Source organism: Theropithecus gelada, chromosome 1 (genome assembly GCF_003255815.1).
Source record: "Theropithecus gelada isolate Dixy chromosome 1, Tgel_1.0, whole genome shotgun sequence".
NCBI classification, from domain to species: Eukaryota; Metazoa; Chordata; class Mammalia; order Primates; family Cercopithecidae; genus Theropithecus; species Theropithecus gelada.
In genome coordinates, this window is record NC_037668.1 from 215,918,660 (window position 1) to 215,938,165 (window position 19,506).

Consider the following 19,506-nt stretch of genomic DNA (forward strand, 5'->3'; position numbering starts at 1 on the left):
GAACCTGGGAGGCTGGGAGGCAGAGGTTGCAGTGAGCCGAGATCTTGCCATTGCACTCAGCCTGGGTGACAAGAGTAAAACTCTGTCTCACAAAAAAAAAAAAAAAAAAAAAAAAAAAAAAAAAAAAAAATTGTTGAATGAATACATAAAAAGCATTAATACTTGAAAGACTAATCAGGCTACATTTTTATTATTCCTTTACACACTTACTGATTTCCTTGTGAAAGATGTATTTTATGTGACTGAAGAAATAAATAATGAACAACTCTAAACTGAGACCTAAATAATTAAGTGATTTGCTTAAGAAAGAGAGCTTGATTGCTAAATCAGGAAGAAGTGAAATAGGGCTTCTGAGTTTTTTTTTTTAAACGGAGTTTCACTCTTGTTGCCCAGGCTGGAGTGCAATGGCGTGATCTCAGCTCACTGCAACCTTGGCTTCCCAGGTAAGTGATTCTCCTGCCTCAGCCTCTCAAGTAGCTGGGATTACAGGTGCCTGCCACCACACCCAGCTAATTTTTGTACTTTTAGTAGAGATGGGGTTTCACCATGTTGGTTGGGACGGTCTATAACTCCCGACCTCAGGTGACCCGCCCACCTCGGCCTCCCAGAGTGGTGGGATTACAGGCGTGAGCCACTGTGCCTGGCTGGCTTCTGAATTTTTACTGTAGGATTTATTTAGTCACAGAACATTGCTCCATTCCCTTCCTACTATCTTGAAAAGTAGAAGTTATTTCTAACACTATGGCTAAATAATAGTGTGTGTTTTTTATACATGCTGTTAATCATTTCTGATTTGAGAGTGTATGATTTTTTTCTCTTTCATTTGGATGGTTGGCAATATATAGACTAAAGGTTAAGTCTGATAGATTAATTCCATTAACATACTGAAATTTGTTAGTATTTACCTATTTATTAAAGTTGAATTCACTCCTGAAAAGCTTTTCTGGGACTAGATAAAGATGAGTAACCAGTCTGAATTTATACAAATAATTAATTTATCTGATTGAGAAGAATTTAATTATAATCTTGATGCTTGGACAACTACTTATGTCTCTTTGATGATCTTTCAATTTAGAAAGTTAAAAGCATTTACAGGTTTAAAATTTTAAAAATACAATAAAAGAAGTTTCATTTAATAGCTGAAATGGTAGATTCATAACCAAAATGCAAAATTTCAAGTGAGCCTCTGATTTTTAACATTCTTTTCGTTTTCTCTGGATTTCTAAAATATTTTAGATCCTCCATGCTAATTATTTACCCCTTCGCCATAAAGAATCTCAATTTTGTTCATAGAACTTCAGGGAACAAAGGTTTTGTCAATCCTGAGAAATCATCATGCCATCCTAATGTGTAACTCCCTGAACTTGACCTTATTCTCCTTCTCAATAACAGGAAAATCAGGTAAAACCCCTATTATGTTTTGAAATGTTCCCAAAGTGGAGGTAAAATCTAAAACTAAATCTAAAACCAAGTGAACAACAAAGGGAGGAAAAATAAAAAGGAGGGATAGAAAAGGTGTGGAAGTGTGTCAGGAAGAAAATCCATGAGTGTCCAAAGGATGCTCTGTGTGTGTGTGTGTGTGTGTGTGTGTGTGTATTGAGATGGAGTCTCACTCTGTTGCCCAGGCTGGAGTACAGTGATGTGATCTCGGCTCACTGCAACCTCTACCTCCTGGGTTCAAGCGATTCTCCTGCCTCAGCCACCTGAGTAGCTGGGATTACAGGCGTGCGCCACCACACACAGCTAATTTTTGTAAAGATGCACAATATTTTAAAATAAAAGTGTTTAAATAAATGCATCTTGCAGCTAAAAGTGCTTTTCTACTAACTGTTATAAGAAACATTTTCTTGGAGAAAGACTCTCTGTAATCCTATGGTTATTTGCACAAAGAAGCTACATATTATGCATCATGTAGGGTTGGTGATGTAAAAATTATTCAAGCAATATAGGGCATACTTAATCATTTAGCCTCAGTAAATGGTTGTTTCGAAACTATAATATTCCAGATTAAAAAGGCCTTGGGTCATACTCCCAAAAATATGCACTTTGAAAACATTTCCTGGATCAAACTAATTATTCAAGCACCTCTGCATTCCCAGCAAGAAAGCAAAAGTGGAAATACCTAAGCATGGCCATGCATTTATGCATGCAATGATTTTCCAAAGAGTTTGTCATAAATTCCATCCCTGAATTTATTCCATGTTTGCATGCTTGAACAATGATGAATTATTGAAAAGCACTGCATTTTTAAACTGTTCTCTTTTCACAGAGAAGGATGGATTGACTGAGAACATATATAAGTTTCTCTTTTTTTTTTGAGGTGGAGTCTCTGTCTGTTGCCCAGACTGGAGTGAGTGGTGCAATCTCGACTCACTGCAAACTCCACCTCCCTGGTTCACGCCATTCTCCCACCTCAGCCTCCCAAGTAGCTGGTACTACAGGCACCTGCTACCATGCCCGGCTAATTTTGTTTTTGTATTTCTAGTAGAGACAGGGTTTCACCGTGTTAGGATGGTCTCGATCTCCTGACCTCGTGATCCACCCGCCTCGGCCTCCCAAAGTTCTGTGATTACAGGCATGAGCCACTGCGCCCGGCCTCTTTCTCCTTTACATTGAGAAGATATTATGAGAATTGGGCATTAAATGAAGACTGCTGTGAATATAAAACAACAATGCTTCCCTTAAGGAAAGTCTGGCAAGACTACTCAGTTTCAATACACCCTTTTCAGATATATCCTTGTTAATAATTTTCAAAGGATAATTTTTTCATATAATATTTTATCTTTTATCCTTTCAAATAATTTTCCAGTTGAAAGCAACCTAATTTTCTTTTGAAAGTTACTCTCATTTCCATAATGTAAACTACTGAGGTACTTCTGTAGGGTGAGACCCTGAGCCTTTAAAATGGACTCACTTTAGGAAGAGGTCCATAATGAGTAAATTGCCAGTGTACACTAAAAAGCATTGAATGGTGTACTCTTCCTAAGGCAACCCAATGGCATCTCCATTTCCAGGCTGGCTTCTCCTGTGGTGCCCAGTTTAGTGCCTGGTCTTAGGGACGGGGTTCTCATCAGAGGCTGGGCATTCACTGACCTTTTGGTGCTCGTGCTGGAGATAGGCAGGTAGTCCATGACAGCGATGTACACGTACTGCTTGGCGTCGTCTATCACACTGTAGATGGCATCTATGTCAAAACTTCTGTTTTTAGGGCAAAAGAGTTTTGGAGAATTCTGTGAAGACACAAAAGCCGAACGTTTAGCGTACTACTTTTTGGCAGCCAGGGATTTCTTATTTCCTTTGTTCCCATGGACCTTGGCTTCTAACTATATTTTTGCCAACCTAATTTCTGCTTCATCAAATTAGACAAAGCTATTTTTAATCTTATCAAAGTTGAATAAAGATCAAAGTGCGGTGGGATGGGTCTCAAGTCTGTTTTGGAGAGAATTCTTTCATTATCTGACACATTTTGATTTTCAATTTTTATGTATTAAAAAGTTTAATTGATACATAATTGTATATATTTATGGGGTACATAGTGACATGATTCATATAATGTATAGTGATGAGATGGTAATCAGCATATCTGTCATCTCAAGCTTTATCATTTATTTGTATTGGAAACATTCAATATCTTCTAACTATCTGAAACTAATATATCATTGTTAAGTATAATCATAGTTAACTACGGTCCTCTAGAACAAGGGTCTCCATTCCCCAGGCCAGGGACCAGTCCTGGGCCGCAGAGCAGGTGAAAGACAGGCAGGCAAAGCTTTGTCTGTATTTACAGCCACTCCCTTGCTCGCATCACCGCCTGAGCTCCGCCTCCTGTCAGACCAGTGGGGGCATTAGATTCTCATAGGAGCGTGAGCCCTACTGTGAACTGCACATGTGAGGGATCTAGGTTGTGTGATCTCCTTATGAGATTCTAATGCCTGATGATCTGTCACTGCCTGCCATCACCCCCAGAGGAGACCATCTAGTTGCACAAAAACGACTCAGGGCTCTCACTAATTCAACAATGTAGTGAGTTGTATAATTATTTCATTATGTATTACAATGTAATAGTAATAGAAATAAAGAACACAGCCAGGGGTGGTAGCTCAAGCCTGTAATCCCAGCACCTTGGGAGCCCAAGGTGGCCGGATCACTTGAGGTCAGGAGTTCAAGACCAGCCTGGCCAACATGGTGAAACCCTGTCCCTAGTAAAAGTACAAAAAATTAACTGGGCATGGTGGTGGACACCTGTAGTCCCAGCTACTTGGGAGGCTGAGGCAGGAGAATCGCTTGAACCCGGGAGGCAGAGGTTGCAGTGAGCCGAGATCGCACCACTGCACTCCAGCCTGGGCGACAGAGCAAGATGCTGTCTCAAAAGAAAAAAGAAAAAAGTGCACAATAAATGTAATGCCCTTTGATCATCCCAAAAGCATCCCTGCTGACCCTGGTCCATGGAAAATCTGTCTTCCATGAAACCAGTCCGTGGTGCCAAAAAGGTTGAGGACCACTGCTATAGAACAATGGAACTTATTCTTCCTATCTTGCTGTTATTTTTGTATCCATTAACAAATCTTTCCCCATCCCCTCTTTTCCCAGTCTCTAGTATCCTCTGTTTTACTTTTTACTTAGGAGAGAATTCTTGCTTTCTGTGCACACACTTCTTTTTGGAGGAGCACTCCACCTCCAACCTTACACAATTCTGTCATACGTAGCTATAATTTTCTCAGGTGCTACTACACATGCACACACACTGCACATAGCAAGCCATTTACCCCAGTATTTTCATTTCATCTGAAATGTGATGATGTGGGCATGAAAATGTTTCAAACTCAAAATCTAAACAAAAACAAACTGAAAAATCTTGGAGTTTTTTTCTTTTCTCCAAAATCTTTCATTGAGTTAGGAGAAGTGTTGATCGTTGAGAAAAGGTCACTGATAACAGTGCAGGAAAATCGGAGGGAGCTATTAAGATGCCCAAATTCAGCAGGAGAGCCAGAGAAGAAGGACGTTCTGAGAGATTTAAGCAAAATGAAAAAAAGAGGCAAATTCTGCTGGAGGCATTTTTCTCATGTTGCTTGAGGTGGTTTTCATTTTATAAAAATACAGTGTTTGTAGATGCAGTTGCTGTAGAAAAGGAAAGATGTGCTTGGTTTTCTCATCATTTTTCCACTGGACAGGACTGAAAATAGTGTTTCTCATAGTTCCTGTTTTCATTTGACAAGCAATACGCTGTGACAAGTATCACATAAATAATGCCAGGGGCATTACAATGGGGCATAAATAATGCCAGGATGTTTAATGCCAAAAGGCTGAATGAACAGATTTTTGGAACTGCCTGGAATGAATGGTAGTATTGGGCGGTCAGAGTTGCTCCTCACCAATTATGTCTGGAACAACTCCTTACACTGCACAGCCTAGAGGGTTGTGAGATGGAGCTGTTGGACTGGATGCCCACCTTAGGAGGGGCATAGGGGTAAGGAAGGAGCATGCTGGGGATCACACACCTTCCAGGTTTCCTCACACAGAAAGCCGTCTTGGCAGGTGATCATGAGCAGGATGGGTTGGTTTTTTAAAAAACAATTTCAACTTTTATTTGAGATTCAGGGGGTACAGGTGCAGGTTTGTTACATGGATGTATACTGCATGATGCTGAAGTTTGAGGCACAACTGATCCCATCACCCAGGTAGTGAGAATAGTACTCAGTAGTTTTTCCACCCGTGCCCCCTTCAATCCCCCCCGTGCTAGTGGTCCTCAGTGTTTAGTGTTGCCATCTCTTTGTCCATGAGTACCCAATGTTAACTCCCACTTATAAGTGAGAACATGGTATTTGGTTTTCTGTTCCTGCATTGATTTGCTTAGAATAATGGCCCCTAGCTGCAACCATGTTGCTGCAAAAGACATGATTTTATTCTTGTTTATGGTTGCGTAGTATTCCATGGTGTATATGTACCGTATTTTCTTTACAGGTTGAGTTTTTGATCGTTTATGTTTTTCTTTTGGAATGAGGATGAACTTCAATCCTGTTTTTTAAAGGTAGTCCTACACTCCTCTGTCATCAGCACACAGATATACAGACACTCCATCTGTCACCAAGACAGAAAGCCTGTGCCTCTGCAGGGTTTCCTGGGTCTGTCCCTCCTCTTACTCTTGATCGCTCAGTAAGTTTCCCTCACTCGGGCACTAGTGCTGCTTGCAGGGATGTTCTAACATCTTTCTAACTAACTGGCTTATCTCTGGGATGTTTAAAAACAAATATACATCACTCCCAGGATGAACTGACTCCTGGTTTCTCAGAATTCAGCTTGAACTCATTGGGAGGGGTGTATCCATGGTCCCGTGTCTCTGCCTCCTTCATTTACCAACTCCCATCCTGTCTGTGACCCCAAATGCAAGTAATTACCAGTCCACAGCTGTGCCCTCATTATGTCTGACTCCGGGCATCTCTGCTCATGCCGGCTTCTCTGGCTGATGTGTCTTTATTTTTGTCTATCAAAGTCCTACACTAATTCTGTTCTCTAAATTCCAGCTCAAATGTGATCTCCTCCATTAATTTTTTTTTTTTAATGGAGTCTTGCTCTGTTGCCCAGGCTGGACTGCAGTGGCACAATCTCAGCTCACTGCAACCTCCACCTCCTGGGTTCAAGCAATTCTATTGCCTCAGCCTCCTGAGTAGCTGGGATTATAGGCGCCCGCCACTACACCTGGTTAATTTTCGCATTTTAGTAGAAATGGGGTTTCATCATCTTGGCCAGGCTGGTCTTGACTACCTGACCTCATGATCCACCTGCCTCAGCCTTCCAAAGTGCTGGGATTACAGGCATGAGCCACCACACCCAACAGTTAAGTTGTTTTTAAATCTCCAAAGGTTGCTTTTCCTAACCCTGTACTCCCATATTATTTATTTCTTTTGCTTTTTCTTTTTTACCATTTTTAAGTGTACAGTTCAGTGGATTTTAGGGATTGTATGTTACACATTTTCCTATGCCGTTAAAAATATTCAAATTATTTAATTCCCTTAGCCTGTCGGCTCTGCTTTAAAGGTTCTTTGGTTAACGTGGAGAAGCTGAAGGTCTTTGCTCCAGATGGGCGCTTAGGCCAACTCTGAAATGTGTCCGAACGCTCACATTTGTGTTTCAGTTAGGAACTCCCTGAATTTCACTGCTTGTTCCAAAACCAGATTTTGGTTTTAGGGAGGAAGAAATGTAGGCAGAGTTGTTTGTGGTCTCTTTACATTTGCTATTATCTTACAAATATGGACACTGTGGCCATAATTTAGAGGAAAGACCATGGGCTTTGGTGATACGGGCCAGACTCCAGCACTTAGAACCCAGGGCATCTTGGTGTGTCCCTTACACTTTTTGAGCCTCTGTTTCCTAATGGGGTTAATGACAATAACACACCTTTCATACTGGTTTGCCTTGCAACTCAAATACATGAATGGTCTGTTCGCTGGCTGGGTTCCATGCCCCTCTTCTGTGCGAGCTTTCATTCTATCAGCAAATATTCCCAGGCTCTGGTCTAGGAAGGGGACATACATCAGTGACCAAGACAAGATCCTTGCTTTGTGGAGCTTCATTCTAGCACATGTTACATGGAATTGCATTCATCTGTCTATGTGTTTAGCCACTTGCTTGTGAGCTGCCTGGTTGTGTAGCTCTGGCATCTTGTGCCATGCACATATTACATGCTCAATACATACTTGTGGAACGAATGTGAAAGTGCTTCATAAATGCATAAACATTGGAGGTTTGTCTGTGGGAGTCTGTTGCTTCAATCTGGGTATTTCCAAACCTGCGTCAACAGAGCTTTATAAGCACTTACCTGCCCTATTGCTTCCTGTGTTCCCACTGCCTGACACAATGGCAGGTGCTCGAGCTCCATGTGTTTATGAAGGAAATGCATATTTGTATCAGTCCCCATGCACCTGCGGGCTGGGTGGTACTCCGCTATGTGTTCTAGAGTCTTCTACCTTTAAAAATAGTGCCTGGATAGACTAGTGGCTTTAAAATGTTTGTCCAGAATAGAAATGAATAAACAATAACACAAAAGAATGAGCTGGCAGAGGAAGTTAACTAGTTCCAACTGTTTAATTAAAGAGAGGGCTAAGCTTCCCTCTCATCACTCCTGAATTAATTTTCTGAGCCTTGTGCTGTGCACTTCTTTGTTCCATAGTAAAGTAGAAGGAGAGGGAAAATACAGGTCCTCTTCAATATTCCAGCTCTGTAGCAATCTTTTACCAGTCAAGACCTCTTGAGGGACCTGACTTCTAGTTTAATCTGGGTTTGTCTCTTAGATCAATGGGTGCCATATGAATGTAACTTATTTTGCATACTCATTGTATAATCACCTTGTACAGACCTTAGCAGGTTTTTAATTGTTTTATTAACAGTTTAATGGTTTTTAAAAAGTATATACTCTATTTGTAGAATATATATGTTCAAATATAATTAAATATGAAAAGACAACCCATGGAATGAAAGAAATAAAATACTGGCAAATCATATATTTAAACCAGACACCTGAACCCAGGAATTTTAGGCCAACCCCAACAACATACTAAGACCTTGTCTCTATAACAAATCATATTTCTGTTTAAGGGACTTGTATACAGGCTGTATAAAGAACTCTGATAACACAAATTTTTAAATAACCTAATTTAAATGGGCAAAATATTTCATATTTGATAGATATTTGTATCTCTTCTCCAAAGAAGAGATACAAATGGCCGATAAGCATGTTAAAAGATTTAAATCAAAACAAAAATAAGATTACATTTTATACACTCTAGTAGACCTAAAATAAGACAGAAAATAACAAGTGTTGCCAAGGATGTGGAGAAATAAAAACCCTCCTATGTTGCTGGTGGGATTATAAAATGGTGCCACCAATTTGGCAAACAGTTTGGTAGTTTCTCAAAATGTTCAACACAGAGTTACCACATTATCCAGTAAATCCACTCCTATGTACAAACTCGAATTACAAACAGCTATTCACATAAAAACCTGTACATGAATATAGCAGCACTATTTACAAAAGCCAAGAAATAGTAGTAATACAAATGCCCATCAGTTTATAGATGGGTAAACAAAGTGTGGCACATCCATACAATAGAATTATTTAGCCATAAAAAAGAATAAAGGCAGTACTGGTCCATGCTACAATATGGATAAACCTTGAAAGCATTATGTTAGGTGAAAGAAGCAATCACAAAAAAATTACACAGTGTATGATTCTATTTATATAAAACACCCAGAAGAAGGCAGATCCATAAAGAAAAAGTAGATTGGTGGGCGCCAGGGACTGACAGAAGGGAAAATAGTGACTGCTAATCAGTATGGGGTTTTTTCTTTGTGGTGAAAAAAAGTTCTAAAATTAGATTGTAGAAATTGTTGCAAAACTGTGACTATACTCCACTATATTGTATACTTCATTTTTTTGTTTTAATTATTTTTATTTTTTAATTTTTATTACTTTTATTTTTTATTTTTTGTATGTTTAGTAGAGATGGGGTTTCACCATGTTGGCAAGGTTGGTCTTGAGGTCAGCAGCTCAAGTGATCAGCCAGCCTCGGCCTCTCAAAGTGCAGGGATTACAGGCGTGAGCCACCATGCCCGGCCTGAATTGTATACTTTAAAAGGGTAAATTTTATGGTGTGTAAATTACATCTCTGTAATGCTGTTAAACCGATTAACAATATATACAGAAGGTTCTAAAGAGGAATGTGAGGTGGTATTTTTCCATAACAGCATCAAGTTCTATTTAATGTCAGCCCTCACTCACTAGATATATCTCAGTACACATGACTGATAGGTGAATTAACTGAACAGTAAACAAGAAGTGAAATCTGTCTAACATCAATAAAAACAGACCTGGAACTAGTCTTTTATCTTGGAAAGCAATTGCTTAAGCTTAAAGACTCCAAAAAGAAATCTACAAGACAGAAACAGCCAACTATTGTTCCTATCCTCCAATTTCAATGGGAAATGCAAGAAAATTAGAATTATCTGGCTCAAGTTACTAGAAATCACACAGTTAAATCTAAGTGCCTATTTGTGTTCTGGGAAAAAATTGGAAATAATCTATATTTGCATCGTAAGTTAAAATTTATATCTAACTATGCTAAGTTATCAATTATTTAAAATCTAACTTTGAGAATGGTTACAAAGGTCTTCAAATACTGTTTAAGTATGTGTTCAACTTAGTCTTGAGACAATCAGCTTATAAAAATATACTGTTTTACGATACAACAAATATATTGAATTAAATTTGTCTTGGCATTTGTCTGGCATAGATTACTGAGAAAACTGTATGCATTCTGGAGCTTTCTATTAATATTACTACTAATAAAACCTACCCAACATTTATTGCTGCTTTTAGCCAGCACCAAGTGAAGTGCTGGGAATGCCAGTGATGAAGAGAATATATTAATAGGAGATGATTTTCAGAGTCTAATAAAATGGTGGGAAAGATGATTATAAATCAACAGTTCTAAAAATGTGATAAATGTTATAATAGAAGGGAGTTCCAGGAACTCTGTCTGAATGATACCAATTCCAATTGCAGGGTTTTTTTTGACTGTTTTTATACCTGTAAGATCTTATACCTCTCCAGAAATGGTGTTCAGTCAATATCTGTTGAACTGAAACGCAAAGGCAGGCTTGATATTATTAAAAAATAGAAAATAAAAAAGGAAATTAAAAATAGAAAGTAAACTAGAAATACCATTTGACCCAGCCATCCCATTACTGGGGATATACCTGAAGGGTTATAAATCATGCTGCTATAAAGACACATGCACACGTATGTTTATTGCGGCACTATTCACAACAGCAAAGACTTGGAACCAACTCAAATGCCCATCAATGATAGACTGGATTAAGAAAATGTGGCACATATACACCACGGAATACTATGCAGCCATGATAAAGGAGGAGTTCATGTCCTTTGTAGGGACTTGGATGAAGCTGGAAACCATCATTCTGAGCAAACTATCGCAAGGACAGAAAACCAAACACCACATGTTCTCACTCATAGGTGGGAATTGAACAATGAGATCACTTGGACCAGGAAGGGGAACATCACACACCCACACACCAGGACCTGTCATGGGGTGGGGAGATGGGAGAGGGATAGCATTAGGAGATATACCTAATGTAAATGATGAGTTAACAGGTGCAGCACACCAGCATGGCACATGTATACATATATAACAAACCTGCACGTTGTGCACATGTACCCTAGAACTTAAAGTATAATAATAAAAAAAGAAAAACTATTATATAGTTTTAAAAACTACCCAAAGAAATGTCTCACAACTCATTTTGTGGTGAACTCTTTAAGAAAAAGCCACTTATGAATTTGCCCTAGAAAATAACAAAGGTATCGAATTGTAGTAGATTTTACTAAAGGCCTGAGACCACTCTCTCTGGGAAATACATTAACTTTAGAATCAACAAAAACTGACTCTCCCTGTTTAAGGGTTAGTCTGTAAATGTATGCAACAACCGTATTCACTTATCTTTAAGGTTGAAACTGTAAATTCAAAATCCAGTGACTATTCAAAATTTGTTCATTAATTCATCTGTTTTTTGCCATTTCCAATTTGTTTTTCGCCATTTCCAATTTGTTTTTCTACTGGGCCTGATCAAGTGATCCATGCTTGGCATGTAATGTCACTCTGTGACCCTCTGGATTAAAGGTTCCTTGGCAAATTTTCTGTTGCACATTGGGAATTCTCCTTGGCCTCCTGGTCTTACAGGGTCATCTTGAGATGAATTGAAAATGTCTATATAATTTATATTTTGTTAGTAAAATGCCCTATACTATGCTACTTGCTACTCCATTCTTGACCTCCTCCATACAAAAAAGTTATTTTAGCTCTAGCCGATCAACATCCTTCATAGTCTATTTTCTGCTCTTCACATTTATGTGAATTTGTTATTTAAGACAACTTGAACTTTGTCTTTTCTTTCTATTGTTACACGTCTAAATTTTCTGCTGGGGCCTTCATTTGAACAGGCAAAAAGGATAAAATTCACTTTAATTTATCTTCAATAAAATGCGGTTTAGTGACATAAAAGTTGTTGGCCTAAAAGCACTGATATCAACCAAGGTCGAAATAGCAATATTAAATTGGGAGCATTACTCAGAGAAGTTGATCTGAACATCAGGAGAATTTCAGAAGCTTGCTTCAAATAAAAATTCTAAGATCTCATCTCAGATCCAGTGGATAAGATCCTGGGTGGGGACAGGGGACACTGTAAATCTGTACTGTAAACAGGCTTCCTAGCCAATTTTTTTTTTTGAGACGGAGTCTCCCGCTGTCACCCAGTCTGGAGTGCAGTGGTGCGATCTTGGCTCACTGCAAGTTCCGCCTCCGGGTTCAAGTCATTCTCCTGCCTCAGCCTCCCGTGTAGCTGGGACTACAGGTGCCCGCCACCATGTCCGGCTAATTCTTTTTTGTATTTTTAGTAGAGTCGGGGTTTCACCATGTTTGCCAGGATGGTCTCCATCTCCTGACCTTGTAATCCACCCGCCTCGGCCTCCCAAAATGCTGGGATTACAGGCGTGAGCCACCATGCCCAGCCCCTAGCTGATTTTTAAGTACAGTAAGTCCTCACTTAATGACATCAACAGGTTCTTGAATACTAAGACTTTAAGTGAACTGATGTATGATGAAAACAATTTTACCATAGGCTAATTGATATAAATGAGAGTTAAGTTGCTATGGCTTATTTCTGGTCACAAAAACAGTATCAAAATTCTAAAGACCAAAACACTTTGAATATTAAACATTGAAACAAATGTGAGCTATACATACATTTAAGAAAGACTAATAAAAACAAGTGAAATAATTATTTACCCTCTTACTCCAGTTCAGGGTCATAGGTGGCCGGAGCCCCTCACAGCCGGGAGCCCCATGGACAGGATGACATCCCATCGCAGGGCACTCACACTCACTCACACTGGGACCACACACAGATCTGCCAGTTCGTTTCACTTGCACAGCTTTGATATGTGGGAGGAAACAGGAGTACCCGGCAAAAACCAACACAGACAGGTGGAGAATGCGCAGACTCCACACACACAGTGGCCCCAGCCAGAAATTAATTGGTTTTTTTTCTTATCAACATGATAATGAATGGGCATTGAACAAAACAATGTTATTGAAGGATCTACTGTACTACAGTTTGAGGACTAGGACTGTAGGCCCAGATATTTACGTTGCCCCTTTCCAGTAACATCTCTGGATAGCTGTGGCATGTGCCCAGCTGGGTGGTGGACTGGGAAGGTGAGGGTGGGTGGAGGGTGTGGCTAATGGTTCTTAGCAGAGTCAGAGGCCCGAAGCTGTTCAGGGAGCACTGTCCTGTTGTGTGGGCCTCTTGCCCACTTGCCCCAACCAGGTACAGCAGCTTTGCTTTTGTCTGATCTATACACTGAGATTCCCTCAGATTTATCTCATCAAACGGTTCTGCTAAAAACAAGTCTGAAAAATCAATGTAGGGCATTGAAAATAGGCTAATAGGCTCTGGTGTCAGAAGAGGTGGGTCCTGGCGCCTCTCTTGGCGTGCCTCATCTAATGGGTTTTTTGCTAGTAGGTAAGGTCGATACCTTCATTTGCAAAATGGTCACAACCCCATACCTAGCTTACAGGGTGATTGAGGGAATCAAATCAGATAACTCAAGGTATCTGACACAAGGAATGATTATCAAGATTTATTATGTTTGAGGATACGATTGCACATAAGGGTAGACACATTTTAACTCTTCACGTTATGGGACAGAACCACTGTAATTAATTTTTGCCCAATACAAGATCACACTTAAACATTCCAACTTAATGAAGAGCCTTTGGAGGAAGAAGGAGAAGGGGAGGAGAAAGGGAAAACAACTCACCGATACAAATGCTTGAGATTTGGTTTCATTCAACTGAAGTTGCAATTTCTTTTCATTGTCATAGACTCCATAGAGTCTTTTGGACCAGGTTTGAGGCACTCTGCTTTTGAATTTTAATGAACTATATAGAGCAAATATCCTTTGTAAGTCTAGGACCAGGCAGCTGCAGTTGTAGAAGATGACACCGAGTTCTTTCATCTGTGAAATTAAAATTGAAAGCTTCAATGCCACATGTGTCTTATGCTGTTATTTTCAGAAAAAAATGAATGCATAAGAATGAGGTAGTTGTGACATCTCTTTTCTTGCATTTGAAGTAAGTAGATATAGTTACATTATGGTACATAGAGGTGATATGTTATAAAAATGCTAAATATTTAAGTAAAATTTTGCTGTTTTTTTTGTATTAGGTCTCTTGCAGATAATTTTCTTATATTCATCTATACTTTTCATATCAGCTCTTCAGAATTGTTTCCTGAACACTATTTTGTTTTGTATGAATCATTAAATCAGGTGGCAAGAAAAAGGTCGATTTTAATTGCAACATAACAGAATGGCTGGAATCATGGATTCTGGAGTCAGACTGCCTGGATTTAGGTTCTGTTAATAGCTCCACAACTTTCTAGCTGTGCGACTTTGAACAATATACTTAATTTCTGGGCATCAGCTTCTTCTTCCATAAAATAGAGATAATAGTATTTATTTCATATGTCGCTATGAGAATTAAAGTGGTTAATACATATAAGAAGCTAAGAACAGTGTCTATCACATGGTAATCACTAGCAGTATGTTAGTAATTATTATTCTTATTAACGTTCCACAAGCCTTAAGAGTAATAGACCAATAGAATCTTAAAAGACCACAGAGATCATTTTGTCCACCTCTCTCAAGGGATGGATGAGGAAAGTAAAGCTCACACAAATAAATAAAAATATTAGCCCCAAGTTAGAGATTTAGTCAGTGGTAAATTAAGAATTGAGTGCAGATTTTCTGACCCCTAATCAAATACACTCAGGAATACAGCTATACTGGCTTCAGTTGAGTCCAGTATCGCTTTGCAAAAATTACAGATGATTTTTAATTTAGTCAATGAAACTATACATTGTGAAATTTTGGTCATTAAGGAACAGCACACAAAAATACATGCTTTCTATGACTTGAACACCCAGTGAGGGGTTATTAGGGAAACCTTGGCTCTCTCAAGTCCTGGGGTCCATTGATAGTAAACTCCCTTTTTACCCCTTCCTTAAGCCCCTCGCCAAGACTCTTTACTCAGGATGATAGGAGAGGTCATCTACCATGTATGAACCTGTGTCTCTTTGCTCTGAGGACTCCCCAGTACAACATGCCCTGGAGATCTTTCCATGTTCCTCTGTACAGATCTGTCATCCTTTTCCAGCTCCCTGGTAACCACAGGATAGATGGACACAAGTTGTTTAACCCACTGATGGACTTCATTCCTATACTTTCCCTAATGCAAAAAATAAAACAATGAGCATCCTCATATACCTTTGTGCGCCTTTAATATAGACTCCTAGAATGAAATGTACAGACACATTGAGGACTATTCGTGGTCAAGTGAAAGCAGATAGAGTAGGTAGGACATATCAGGCATGTGCAAAGGCACAGAGGCTAACCAAGGAGGTGAAAGACCCCTCTACAAAACACTGCCGAAAGAATAGATGACACAAACAAATGGAAACACATCCCATGCTCATGGATGGATAGAATCAATATCGTGAAAATGACCATACTGCCAAAAGTAATCTACAGATTCAATGCAATTCCCATAAAAATACCACCATCCTTCTTCACAGAACTAGGAAAAACAATTATAAAATTCATATGGAACCAAAAACAGCCTGCATAGCCAAAGCAAGACTAAGCAAAAAGAACAAATCTGTAGGCATCACATTACCTGATTTCAAACTATACTATAAGGCCATAGTCACCAAAACAGCATGTTACTGTTATAAAAATAGGCGCATAGACCAATGGAATAGAATAGAGAACCCAGAAATAAGCCCAAATACTTACTGATCTTTGGCAAAGCAAACAAAAACATAAAGCGGGGAAAGGACACCCTATTCAACAAATGGTGCTGGGATAATTGGCAAGACTCTGTAGGAAAATGAAACTGGATCCTCATCTCTCACCTTGTACAAAAATCAACTCAAGGTGGATCAAGGACTTAAATCTAAGACCTGAAACCATAAAGATTCTGGAACACAACATTGGGAAACCCCTTCTAGACATTGGCTTAGGCAAGGATTTCATGACCAAGAACCCAAAAGCAAATGCAATAAAAACAAAAATAAATAGCTGGGAGTTAATTAAACTAAAGAGTCTTTGCACAGCAAAAGGAACAGTCAGAAGAAAAAAAAGACAACTCACAGAGTGGGGGAAATCTTCACAATCTATACATCTGACAATGGACTAATATCAAGAATCTACAATGAACTCAGAAGAAAACAACCCCATAAAAAAGTAGGCTAAGGACATGGATAGACATTTCTCAAAAGAAGGTATGCAAATGGCCAACAAACATATGAAGGAATGCTCAACATCACTAATGGTCAGGGAAATGCAAACCAAAACCACAATGTGATACTACCTTACTCCTGCAAGAATGGTCATAATCAAAAAATCAAAAAATAAGAGATGTTGGTGTGGATGTGGTGAACAGGGAACCCTTCTACACTGATGGTGGGAATATAAACCAGTACAACTACTATGGAAAACTGGAGATTCCTTAAAGAACTAAAGTAGAACTACCAATGGATTCAGCAATCCCTCTACTGGTATCTACCCAGAGGAAAAGAAATCATTATACGAAAAAGATTCTTGCACATGCATGTTTATAGCAGCACTGTTTGCAACTGCAAAAATGTGGAGCCAACCCAAATGCCCATCAATCAACGAGTGGATAAAGAAACTGTGGTATATATGCATATGTTGGAATACTACTCAGCCATAAAAAGGAATAAACTAATGACATTCGCAGCAACCTGGATGGGATTGGGGCCTATTATTCTAATGGAAGCAACTCAGGAGTGGAAAACCAAACATCATATGTTCTCACTCATAAGTAGGAGCCAAACTATGAGGATACAAAGGCATAAGAATGATACAACAGATTTTTGGGACTAGGGAGAAATGGGGGAAGGGAAGGGAGTGAGGGACAAAAGGTTACAAATTGGGTTCAATGTACATTGCTTGGGTGATGAGTGCACCAAAATCTCACAAATCACCACTAAAGAACTTGTGTAATCAAATACCACCAGTTGCTCAAAGACTTATGGAATATAAATAAATAAATAATAAATATAACTAAATCAGTGCTATTCAAGCATAGTAGAGCCAGAGATAGGCCCCCATGAAAGTAGATATCAAGGGAATCGTTTGACTTTTGAGTCCAAAAGGCAAATTCAGTGGCCATAATTCACTTTCACTATGTTAAGATCTCTTTGATTTCCTTTGGTGTCTCCACATCAGACCTGTGATGTTTTCAGGTCGTTTGCTGGCACATGGCAAACATTCATGCCTGGAAAACTGTTCAAAGCTTGGATGAGAATATGCTATTTAAAGTCGGGCATGGGAGGATTATTTGTTCAAAAGCAGTCTGGGCAACAGACCGAGACCCTATCTCTCCAAAAAAAAAAAACAAAAAAACTTGGTGTGGAGGCACAAAACTGTAATCCCACCCACTTGGGAGACCGAGGTGGGAGGATCTCTTGAGCTCAGGAGTTCAAGGCTGCAGCGAACAGTGATTGCCCTACTGTACTCTAGCCTGGACAACAGAGCAAGATGCTGTCAGAAAGGAAAGAAAGAAAGAAAGAGAAAGAAATAAAACCATGCTATTTCCCTATTCACCTTGTTTCTCAGGAGTATTTGTCTGCTAATCTTCATGTGGACGTTTGCCCTCTCTACTGAGGCTGGGGCAAATGAAAGCCAAAGGCAGTGGCTGTGGATCAAAGCAGCTGCCCCTCCCACACTCCCTGCTGACTTTCTCCTGATGTGTAGAATGATATTAAATGAAGTAGTCACAGCACGTTCAGGCTGCTGTTGAAGACGAAAATCAAGCAAACAAAAACAACTATTGCAAGCTCCACCGATCTGAAGAGAGACACCTGCTCTTCAATATGATAGGACGCGATTATTCTGGATAACTTTTATTTTGAAAATTGACACCCAGAAGGGTACCAGGATGCCGACTCTGATAGCTCCTCCCTGGCCAGGGGGCACAGGAACTAGAGAGAGACCAATATGGCCTAGTTAGGACATAGCAAGTCACCTATGGAGCAGGCTCTGGAGACAGACTAACTCCACCACAGGCAAGGCACTTCAGCTCTTTACCTTCTCCATGTAAAGATTGGTGTATTTCATATGATTGCTGTGAAGAATAAATGAAAAGGTGCAGGCAAATATTAGCTCAGTGCCTGGCTCAAACCACATTAGCTAATGGAAAATTGGGAAAAGTAACATAAAAATGCTTCTGTAATGGCACCATAATTCTAAGTGATGTTTGACCCTTTAGGTAGGATCAGATGGAGGGAAGAATATGAACATTCTCACCATGTGTCTACCCCAAGACTCTCCTTATAAACCACTGATCACCATCAAGATGCAAGTGGGCACCGTCTCCCTGGGCACTGTCTAGATTTTCTCTGGTTTTTAATAACTTTATTCTAAACAAAGATTTAGTGTTGCATTTCCCCTGTCGCATAAACTAAGCTGCAGGCTTGCTGTGAGGTTTTATTTGCACCCCCTGACATCATTCCATTCTGTGGCTACATTACAGCTTTAGGATCTGGAGGAAGGGAGGAGGCCAACCACTGCCCTCTAGAGATGTAAAGAGAATTAAATTTCCTCTGAATATCTTCCTCTCTACCCTAGAATGACTCAAGCCCATTTCAAGTTTTACATATTAGTTCAGGCTGCTACTGACGATGGAAAACAAACAAACAAACAAAACAGAACAAAACTGGCTTTTGTTTTGCAGCTTTTTCACCAGAGCAAGAAATTCAGGACAGATTTATGACAAATTTTAAAATGCTGGCAATGGGAAAAATAATGTAGAGTTCTGGGCTTCTGATGAATTTCTAAGTCTAGATTATCAAAGGGAAAAGAAGCTGAAGGTCTGATTGATTTGCTGACAAATTCTTAATTTTTTAAAATAAATGTAAGGGGTACGAGGCAGTTTCGTCACGTGGATATTTTGCTCAGTGGTGAAGTGGGGACCTTTATCGTAACCATCATCACCTGGATAGTATACAGTGTACTCATTAATTTCTCATCCTTTGTCCCGCTCCCACGCTCTCACCCTTCTGAATCTCCAATGCCGATTATTCCACTCTCTATGTCCATGTGTACACACTATTTAGCTTCCACTTATAAGCGATAACGTGTGGTGCTTGATTTTGCATTTCTAAGTTGTTTCACTTAAGATAATGGCCTCCAGTTCCAACCATGTTGCTACAAAAGACATGATTTCATTGTTTTTCATGGCTAAATAGTATTCCATTGTGTATATATACCACATTTTCTTTATCCAGTCATCTATTGATGAACATCCTTTTTTTTTTTTTTTTTTTTTTTTTTTTTTTTTTTTTTTTTTT

General features: G+C 39.3%; 1 protein-coding gene across 3 annotated transcripts in view; it reads right to left on the reverse strand.

Annotated features, from left to right (window-relative positions):
- PLD5 (phospholipase D family member 5) overlaps window positions 1-19,506 on the reverse strand; it is a 430,516-nt gene that overhangs the window by 19,555 nt on the left and 391,455 nt on the right. For all 3 annotated transcript variants that reach the window (XM_025394615.1, XM_025394623.1, XM_025394631.1), the window contains 2 exons: window positions 13,892-14,089; window positions 3,094-3,230 (listed from right to left, as the gene is read on the reverse strand). In XM_025394615.1, the coding sequence (XP_025250400.1) occupies window positions 3,094-3,230; window positions 13,892-14,089 (335 nt within the window). The remainder of the gene's footprint in view (window positions 1-3,093; window positions 3,231-13,891; window positions 14,090-19,506) is intronic.